The 11,256-nt window shown below is 29.3% G+C and overlaps 1 protein-coding gene across 1 annotated transcript; it reads left to right on the forward strand.

Moving 5' to 3' along the window:
* Positions 1-1,364: 1,364 nt before the first annotated feature.
* On the forward strand, positions 1,365-4,966 carry LOC140435944 (uncharacterized). The gene is made up of 2 exons (XM_072524655.1): positions 1,365-1,427; positions 3,263-4,966. Exons 1-2 carry the CDS (start codon positions 1,419-1,421, stop codon positions 4,895-4,897), a joined length of 1,644 nt encoding a protein of 547 aa, XP_072380756.1. The 5' UTR covers positions 1,365-1,418; the 3' UTR covers positions 4,898-4,966.
* Positions 4,967-11,256: the final 6,290 nt, after the last annotated feature.

Genomic DNA, 11,256 nt, shown 5'->3' on the forward strand with positions numbered 1-11,256 from the left:
ATTCTTATGTCAATTCAGCAACATTCCCTTACCGAGACACATTATTTATTTATTTATTTATTGTTTGTTGCATTGATATTGAACCTATTATCTAATGTATGCTATTGTGTCGTATTTTTCTTTTATTTATTTAGCTTATTTTATTCTTAGTTTAGTGTTTTATAGTCTTCTTAGTCATAATTTTAGTTTAGTCTCTTTATTAATTATTTTTAATTTGGTATAATATTAACACTAAATTTGATATACCCTGTCCACGATTTCTTCGCAAGAGCCACCTGCAAGCCCAAAGGCGTCTGATCTTTTTCTTCTTACTGCTGTACGCTGTACGCAATTTTTGCCGGCGTATTATTATTAAAAGTCGGGAAGCAATCAAAGATTTATTTTCCATTATAATGGTTTCAAAATCTAATAGTTGATACCTATACTGTGTCTAATATCTCTATGACCATAAACAAAAAGAAAAATCAATAAAACCTCACTCATTGCCACTTATATCATAAGTGGTAACTTATTATGCAGTGTACCTAAACACGATTTTTTAAAATATAGAAACGAGGAATCATACCAAATCTTATATGATATTGTCATATGATAAAATCATGTAGTGTAAAGTCTACTTTAGACATAACGTATTTAAATTAATTTTCTTTTATAAAAATTAAAATTTAAAATATCTTGCAGCCAGGAACAAGTTTCTACATAATTGATTTATACCGAGAAAGAAGCTGTTTATAGAATGTCAAACATCCATATTATTATAAAAATCCTTTCACCCTATTTATTTTCTTTGTGTATACGAAAAATTAGAATCGTAAATAAAGCCCAAGAAACTAATAAAATAAGCAAAACAGACAATTAATTTCCTTGACATACATCAATTTGATCAAATTTAATGATCATGAGGGAGGTAGATTTTTTAAATTTGAACAAACTGTAATTATGACGTCATTACGTCAGTTTCCTCAAACTAGTTTGATCAAATATTTGACCGTCTGACAAGGACTTAATGCATATTTTTGGATAAATCAGTATATATATGTGCGCATATTTTTCCTTGGTCTATTTTTTATAATCTATTTATGTGAATTTAGTCAACTCTCGTTATTTTTTTATTTATATGGAAAAAAGTAGCTAAGTGTATTACTTAAGATTATACTAATTTAAAAATATTAAAATTAAAGCACTTGTAGATCTGAGATGATGAGTATCATAATAATTAAGAATTACCTTGAGTGCAATAATTGTCAATACATTACGTTCGACATCGAAATACATGCGGACACTCAAATTGTAATTCAAGATCAAGAAAATAGTGGGAGGTCCTGTTAGATTTAAGCAGGAGCCATAAATGTATTTAACCGAATTCGAAACGACACTTAACCATAAGTCGCCGTCTTATCCAATTTTACAGTGAAAATATGAAGCAAGTAAGAGCACATTACCTTAGACTAAAATAAAATTATATAAAAAGCTGACATCTGTAATTAAAATATATTTGGCGACTACATAATTAAAAATTTTATATCATAAGTTAGTTGATAACAGTAAACTTCTATCTTGTCTTTACTTATCCTCATGCATATTCACGTGACGAATTGGAAACTCTAGAACATGAGTTATTTATCTATGTTTACGGTTTTTGAATTCTTTAAATATTTTAGTGCATTTTCCCTTGTACTTTGTATGATTCAGTATGTTTATTTCTCTTTTTTCTCTTCTTTTCATAGTCGATAAAAATAATTTCGCTCTCTTGTGGTTATTTCTGATAGTTTAACTATGATATAACTCTTTCATTTATGCCGCCTCGGTCTTCTGGCACATAATTGTTCTATTGTTAGCCTTATATCTTCTTTTTGAAATTATTAATTATTAATTTATTATGATAAACTTTCTGCTTGACCTCCATTTATGTATTACGATATATTTGTATGATACGGAAGTTTTTTTTTTCTCGTTATATTACCTAGATATTCTTATGCTGTTATTATTTCTAGGTTTACTCTCTTTCATCTAATACACTTTTAATTCTGTTTATCTGTTTTATTTATACCATGTTTACTGATTTTTTTTATAACAGTGCGTTTATGAAATTACTTCTAGCAGAAAATGTAGCAGTACTACTATCGTCTATTTTTCCTTTTAAAAGATAGACTAGTAGCAAAAGTTATACACTAAACTGTATTCCTATATTGTGGTTTTTAAAAAAATATTTCCATTTTTACTAGTAAATCAATATTCTAGTTGTATAATTCCGAAAGATCAATATTTTTAATATTTAATTCTATTAGTTATTCCTTATGTAAAATGCGGTATTTATTTTCTTTTGCTTCTTTTCATATTTTGCGCACTGGCCGATACTTCTAAAATTTGGTTATTGATATCTTGCTATTTGGACAATTCTGATCTAGTCTATGATATACTTTGTACTTTTTATTTTCTCCTTATGTCTTTATTTCCCTTTCGGTATTTTCTGTAATTCTGATTATTAGTATTGTTATCTTTAGCGTTTCTAGTAGCCTTTGTGTTGACTGTCTCGAGTCTTGTTTTTGGTGCATACGTCATTATTGCTCTTCTACTAGATTTATAAATTCATGATTTCATCTAAGTGTTAATATGTGAGTTTCGCTATATGTATTATTAAGACATCCTGTCAATCTATTTGGTTTTTGTACTTGATCTCCCTCTTCTCTCTTTAAGTCTCCATAGCTGGACCGTGCTGACGCGATAGATCTCTAATATACATTTAATTGGTTCTTTACTGCCTCAGAAGACCAAAACAATAAGGTAGTTGAGATCGTCACATTAAATTCTTTTGTTATTATGTTGAATCTATGAACTAGACTTTGTAGACTATCTTCATCATGGGCTATCAATATTACGTCATCTGAGTAACAAACTATATTTTCTTTTTTGTTTCCTATTATGTTTTATGTCTAAACCATAATAGGATTGAGATAGGATAATTTTTTTCATGTTATGTTCTTGTTGTTTTTTTTTTAAATACTTTATATAATATCCAAGGGATTTTTTCCCTTGGATACCCTTTCTCCTATTTTCCCTTTCTCCTATTATACAAAATATAGATTAAATTTTTGAGTCTTACTGATAAACATTTTATGCAAGGAAAATATTTCATTTTTGCCGACTATCTATGGAAATATGCACAAAGATATTTCTTGAATTACAAATTGTTTTATACTTTATTATTATCATAACATTGTAAAAATCATGAAATGTTTTGACAATTTTTTTTATTTTTCAGTTAATAATTTTCTGGGTACTCTTCATTTCCGCCTTTGGAACTAAACTGAATGAGTATCTTCCACCAAGACCTGAAAATAACAATGCTCCACCAGTATTTCGAAATCAACTTTTTGCTGCAGCTAGTCAGTTCCAACAGAAAGTAGCTTCTCCAAACAGTCAACAGTTCAGTAGACAATACTTGACTCCAAATAAAGCTGAACAATCAATTCAAGAATCCAATCATTTCGGCCAGGTGTCTGGACAATATGAAAAACCGTCTAGCCAGTTTAAACACGAAAATTATTTTAATGCCAATGGATATGGTAACGCTGACAAACAATATATAGCTCCACATAAAAAAGACACTTTCGGTCAAAGTTCTAATTCCTTCGGAAATTTCCAGCCACGAAACTCTTTTAATGTTAAGGAACATAAAAGTGATAATAGAAACTATTTAACGACCAACAAACTAGACTATGCTGGACAAAATTCTAACTTATTTGTACACATACAAAATCTTAACTCTGTAAACAACCAAGGATTACATCCAAGTTTTGGTACAATATCTAACAATCACGCTCCAATTACTAAAAACCATAACTCTTTTCAACCATCATTTAACTCTCTTAACCAAAAAGTAACTTCTAATGTTCAATTTGGACATTTAGATTCATTTTCCGGTGGTTTTGATCAACAGTCAGGTCAAACTAACGGAGGCAAATACTCTAGCAGTTTATATCAAACCGAAAACCAAATTTTAGCCCAAAAACAAGATTCTGTTCATAGTAAAGGTAAAACTACTCAAGGAGCTTTTCCCCATTCTTACGATGTAAGAGAGCAGTTCATGGTTGAACCATTTGATAATAAGGGCTATCAGGAAAATGTAATTAATAAATATCAAGACAATGTAAACAAAGGATATCAAGTATTAGCAGCACATGAACAATATCCACTTGCTTCTCAAGAAAATAGACAAGTAACATCGTTCTTAGGTCCAAAAGCCTTTGGCGGACAAAACATCGGTTATCAATATTCTAGTCTATCCCAGGCAAACAACTTTGCTGATCAAGGTATATCACTTCAACAAAGCAAGAAAAAGGCTTCATTCGTAGAACAACAAGGATCTAAATCTACTTTGGGACAAACAAGTAACAACGAGTACCAATACTCAGCGCCCAATTTTCTTAAATCAAATTTTGTAGGTCAAAGTACTTTTGCTCCACAAAAAAATCAACAGGTAGCTGAATTCCGCGGAAAACAAGGTGATATTAGGGCACCTATACCTATATTTCCTTTGTTAACTCAGTTTGGAGAGCAAAATGCAGCTTCTGAATCTGTTGGTGCACAAAATAATGGTTATCAATATCCAGTTCCTGAACAGTCTCCGTTTTCTTCCCAACAAAGTAAGCAAGTAATTCCTTCCGGACCTCAATTTTCTGTAAGACCTCAGTACGGCGCTCCTGAACAGCCATCTTCAAACAACCTAAGTAATGTTCCGTTCAATTCATTTCATAGACCAACCAGTCCAGTCCCCGGTTCTTTGGGTAATAACAAGTTCAACGGACAGTCAGCCTTTCAAAACAAAGGACAACATGGTGGTACATCTCAATATTTTGGCACAGTTCAAGATAGCGATGGTGGTTATAAATACTAGACAACCATATTATGTCTACAAATACAAATCTTTATTACCTGTATGTGTCACAAATGTAAATAATGTAAATAAATTTATAAAGTAAATAAGTTGTTTTAAATGGTTAAAAAGTTAATCCCATCCTCTATCTATTGACTTTTGAAAGAATATAGTGACATTATGTTTCTATCGCTTGTATCGTAGTTTTCCATCCTTCTTTGTCTAGTGCCACTAAAAAAGTTTTGTGTAAACCGTGGCCAATAATGACATTTCTCGTGTTCGTTAACCAGTAATGTTACCCTCGGCAATCAATTTTTCTAAGCGTTATGTTCTCCTCTTTATATTTGAGATGCTGTATGTACGATATTCGCAACAATCTTCTGTAAGCTCACATCTCGAAGTTATCTATTTTTCTTCGATTGGTGACCTTTAACCTCCATGTCCCAGGTGCATATATTACAATGGGAAAGATTAATGTGTTCAATAATTTTAGTTTAGTTTGTTGAGATATTGCATTACATGCTCCTCGTCCTCGTCACAGCTTCTTGGTCTGTAATAAAGGATTTAAGGTAGTTGAACCAGCTGACCACTACAAAAATTTTATTGAAATTATTTTTATTGTTCAGCATAAAACCATAACACCGTATTCGCCACTGACGGTGTCGAACTTGTTCATTATTTGAACCAGTTCATCTTCTGGCAGGATTATATCTATCCGGCAGTAAGAAAAAAGAAGTATTTGTAACTCTTTTGGAAAAAATATATAAATTTGTTTTTTATAGGTTGGAGTCAATAAAAGGGGCTATTGGTAAACTATTCTTTATATCAAGCTTTCAATTGTGTTTACAATCTTTATCAAGAGCTTCTAAAAAAATACAAAAAATGTTACAAAGAGAAACTAGAAAAATAAATTTTAACTCACCAAATAAAATTAGTTTTGTCAGTAAATCTTAACTGCTAAACATCTTAAAAACTATTTTTAAAAATATCCAATGAATGTTTCTCTAAATTTAGTAATTTTGAAAAACTTTTTTAACAAAAATAATTGAATTTTCATATATAATAATTGAATAATTACAATTTTCATTTTTGCCAAAAAATAAAATTTTGTTTAAAAAATTCTTTTGCATTTAGTAATAAAAAAGAAGATTTATTCATCATTGATAGATGTCTAAACAATGTAACAAGTATATGGAATATTAAATTGAAATGTGATATTTTAATGAATAAACTATAGAGAAATAATATAATTATAAATTTGAAAAATGAATGTCCACTAGATTACTTTTGAAGCCTTTACTAAAATTCTAGGAAGTGAGATTTTTATAAAAAGAATAATAGCAGCTGTGTACAAAAAACAAATTTATTTCAATTTTTCTTGCATGACACATGTCCGTCTTTGATATGAAGCTACTCTCTATATCCACAATCTATATATATATATATATATATATATATATATATATATATATATATATATATATATATATATATTATATATATATAATATATATATATATATATATATATATATATATATATATATATATATATATAGATGTTGGTCTAAAGGTTTCGGAAAGGACATTGTTTACCTTTATTTTTTCAAAACTGTTTTCATAGTTTCATATATTTCATATGTTGGAGACGATTCTTTCTATTTGTTCATATTCCATTTTTACTTCGTTGTTTGAGTGATCTGTAGTTGGCATATATACTTAAACACTATATATTTTGGAGCGTCGTCTGGAGTTAAACGATATTCTAATAATACGATCGCTGATGAGCTTGTAGCTCTGTACGTGCTTTGATTATCTTTTGTAACCAGGAAAGCCACTCCATTTCTACCAGTTTCGTTTGCACTTTGTTTGTATATATATATATATATATATATATATATATATATATATATATATATATATATATATATATATATATATATAAAATATATATATATATATATACATATATATATATATATATATATATATATATATATATATATATATATATTGTATATATATATATATATATATATATATATATATAAAATATATATATATATATATATACATATATATATATATATATATATATATGTGCTGTACCGTCGAGGTAAATGGTAGTATGTCCATCTACTGAAGTTTTGAGATAATGAGTAAATAAGATGAATTCCAAAAAACTATTGTCCTAGTGTAATCAAAAATTTGTTTATATACTGGATAATATTGTGACTTAAGGTCTTTTGTCTCAGCAATTACGAGCAGATAAAAAAGTGAAGAAAATAGTAAGAGCATACGTAAGCACAAATAAAAAGACAAAAAATGATAAAAAACATTTATTTATCTTCGCTATCACTAACATTTTGTCTGGTGGCAACTAAATTTCTATAAAACTCAACTGACTGGAGATCTACTGTAAAAGTATTACTAAATGATTCTTTTTCTTTTGTGTTATACCTTTCGGTTTTCATAACGTAATAGTAACTGTTCTGGAAATTTGGTTGCTGTTGCTGTTCTTCTAGCCGTGTACAATTGTTTTTGTCAAATTTCTTTAAATGTCTCGTTATAAAAAATTATAGTAGGCGTGTCTTTTTTTTACACGGAATTGGGTTAATTTAAAATCAAAAAAATATCATTGTAAGTAATTTTCTTTTGTGTTAAGTGTAAACTACTTCAAAATTTTTAAAGTCATATTTGTCCATTTTAATCAGCTGAGCACCTACAGAACTGATTAATTGCTGCCAACCCCAAGGCATTAAGATCTGCATTGTTGGCTGTTTTTTTATAGACCTTTTAATTAGAGCTTTAACCTGATCAGCTTCTAAATGAGGTTGTCCTCTCAGTAAATATTTATAGTCAACTACTTTTAAATTAGGGCAGATGACCAAAGCTAAAAGAAGCTTATCATTACCATAACATTATATAAAGCAATAAGATCTTGTGTCACAAAGCCTCTAATATTATCGTTTTTAAGAACATTGTGTACAACAGTTTAGGAAATATTTAGAGTGTTTAAAAAAATCGAGCGCGAAATAACGATAAACAAATTCGACAGCTGATGGAGTTACTACGGTTTACCTCTTTCTCCAAAGAATATACTACTTTTAGTTAAGTAATTTATATAATTCGTATACCATCTTTGCCACAAATAAAATTTGAATATGGTAAGCTTAGCAAAAGTATTAGGTCCAAATTAAAAAAAAAATGGAGTTACTACCCTTTACCTCTATTAGTAACGAACAACGCGTGTCAAACTCAATAAGCAGTGATAAAACAATGGGAAAGAAACAAAGCAAGATGTTACTATTCCATATAACAGCGGGAACGTTTTGTTTTACAAAACAGCATCAGTCCACATCTGCAGGAGAAATACTCTTTTAGAAGGATTAGAGAAGCTCTTTAAATTAAAAAAGAAGGCCAATAAATGACCTTTCATGTTAATTGAAGTATTAATAGGAGCAGTAATCCAATATCAATGGTAATTACAGCTACCAATGTTACAAAGAATTCATCAAAATTTTTGAAAATTCACATTGTGTAACCGTATTGGTACGATTACAATCACTTACTTAATCCATGAAAAATCAGATTCAAACAAGTATATTTGAATTATAAAAATAGCCTTAATTGATAAATGAAACTTGGAAAACAGCCGCCTGCAATTATTAGAAAATTTACACAAGTAAAAATACTGAAAACATAAAGCACGTGTCTATTTTGTTGTTAAATTGAAAACCAGGATAGTTAAAAACACAAAACATTAATAGGTAAAAATATCACATGATTATTACATAAACAATTAATAATTACTTGTTTCAAAGGCACTTAGTACATACCTGCAAATTGATTATTTACAGCATGTCCTCGATATTACTTGCCAGTCGCCATTGTGGCATTCCAACAAGCTTGAAGTAAGAAGAACTGGCGCAGAAGGGAACTCAAAAGCTCTAGAGGTGAGAAGAGATGACAGGTGCAGCAAAAATTTAAAATTGGTAGTGTATACTGTCCTACAAATTGAATATATACAATTGAAATTATTTAATACAAATTGCGTGATTTTAAATTTAAAAATTAATAATATTTTATAGCAGAGAGAAATAATGTTATATTATTTGATTTAATTGTATAAATTTTATGTTGCACAACAAGCAAGTAACTAGGATATTCACAGCAACAAACGTAAAGGAAATTGAAAACACTCACTCCACTCCGTCCATCATCCAATGAAAATAGTAATAATTTTTAATATATTTTTTAATATATAAAGAGGTGTAACCAAACTAGTTTGATTTTACATAATCACTGAAGAAGGTCTCGTACATTTCATATTTCTGTATCTAACTGATTCAGGATGATATTTTCCAGTCATATTTTCCAAATGCTGCCTGGGTTGCCACCTGATCACTCCCGTCCGCAAAACCGGTATCACATTTTACACCCAAGACCCAAGCCTGATACAGCGCCGTCTGCCAACTGGATCACATAGCATGGTATTTCCTATCTTCTTACTTTTAGACATGATGCGCTCAAGCTTATGCCGTTGACTACCGACGGTTCCTCCGCCTTTTGGGCTAATTTTTCAACTCCATGACAATAGATTGCCATTCAACTTACCAACTTATGGCCTAGAGCCAAAATCAATTTTTCCGAGGTGTCCCATATTTCCCGGCCAGTGAAAACTATGTATCTATTCATATTTCGACGAGCTACCCCAGATTGAAAAAAAGAGGTTTCTAGCTGCAATGGAAGCCGAGATAATGTAAATTTTTCCTACGTGTTTCAATTTGAAGTTCCGATCTCGAAAAAAAAACGGAGCTGAAACAGTTATCGCCTCCACTTTCCTATGTCGATCTTTCGAAAGAACCTTCGTTTCGAAGGACTGTAAGTTTCGATAAATTTGATGAATTTTATAGCTATTAATTTCAATATAAAGTTTATATTTTCGTTCAAAATTTATGCAAATTTTACTTCTTAATGTTTATATACAATGAAGATATAATTTTTTAAAAAATAGTCAATAACTTCATTTCTATTGGTCATAGAAGGTTTTTTTTAATGTGAGTGTTTTTACCAGCTATCCAATGGTTGTACGTACAAGTCTGTAGCTTGAAAAATATAGAAGTTATTATAATTGTTTATAAGTAAAAATCGTGCCCCTTTTTAAAACGTTTATTTTTACTTCTACAAATCTTACTTACTTACTTCTACAAATTTTACTTCTTAATGTTTATAAACAATGAAGATATAATTTTTTTAAAAATAGTCAATAACTTCATTTCTATTGGTCATAGAAGGTTTTTTTAATGTGAGTGTTTTTACCATCCAATGGTTGTACGTACAAGTCTGTAGCTTGAAAAATATAGAAGTTATAATAATTGTTTATAAGTAAAAATCATGACCCTTTTTCAAACGTTTATTTTTTAAATAATTTCGATGAAAACGCAATATGCATTTAACTTCTGAGATAGTCTTAAGTCTCAAAGAATCCTCTGAAATTTGCTTAATGTGTTTAGCATCATTAATAGAGCAAGTTCAATAGTTTAAATATTTAGTCTCAGGGATAAATAAATTAAATAACTTTTAAACTATTTGACCGATCGGGGGACATTTCGCATAAATTTAAAAGACAGTATTTCCTCGATCTTCCAATGTATTAATAACATTTTGTTTTGTTAATAAAAAAATTAATAAAATTTATAAATTAGTGCCAAAAAGCAGTTTTTAAATATCTCCTTAAATAATTTATCAATTTTAATTTAAAAAACAGGAAAATAAAGATATTCTTGATATAAAAAATTAATATAAATATTGTTTATGTAAAATATAAGGGAAAAAACTTATAGACAAAAAATCAAATTGTGACCATAAATTATTGTTTAAAAAAACGCAAGGTAAAAATACGAGTAATTTTTCGTCTATTCGTCATCTAGTAACCCCCACCTATGTCTTAAAAGCTTCAGATATCTGCGAAAAATTTTGCCGTGAAATCGATGTTTTTTGCATAACCAGACTGGGCTAATACTTCATTTAACGTTTTTTATAAAATATTGCTTTTAATTATGTGTTCTTAATATGCCATACGCTAAATAAAAAATAAATTCTCCGGTATTGGTACGCTTCTTGTTAAAATTCATAAGGACAGCTAAATTATATGATAACTTACAATATCAGTATGCTGGAGTATAAGTGAACTTAATGACAAAATTAAAAATTTACTTACATACAGTTTAGAGAACACGTACTATTGGTGCGACCCTACATTGTACTTAGACAATCCTGCTGATCTTTTAATAAGAGTTATGGGTCCAAAACCAGTTCTTAATTCCGAGTCAAGTCCTGCAAGATAGTGGAATTGACAGCAAGGGCCTGCGTATAATT

This window comes from Diabrotica undecimpunctata, chromosome 3 (genome assembly GCF_040954645.1).
Source record: "Diabrotica undecimpunctata isolate CICGRU chromosome 3, icDiaUnde3, whole genome shotgun sequence".
Classification (NCBI taxonomy): Eukaryota; Metazoa; Arthropoda; class Insecta; order Coleoptera; family Chrysomelidae; genus Diabrotica; species Diabrotica undecimpunctata.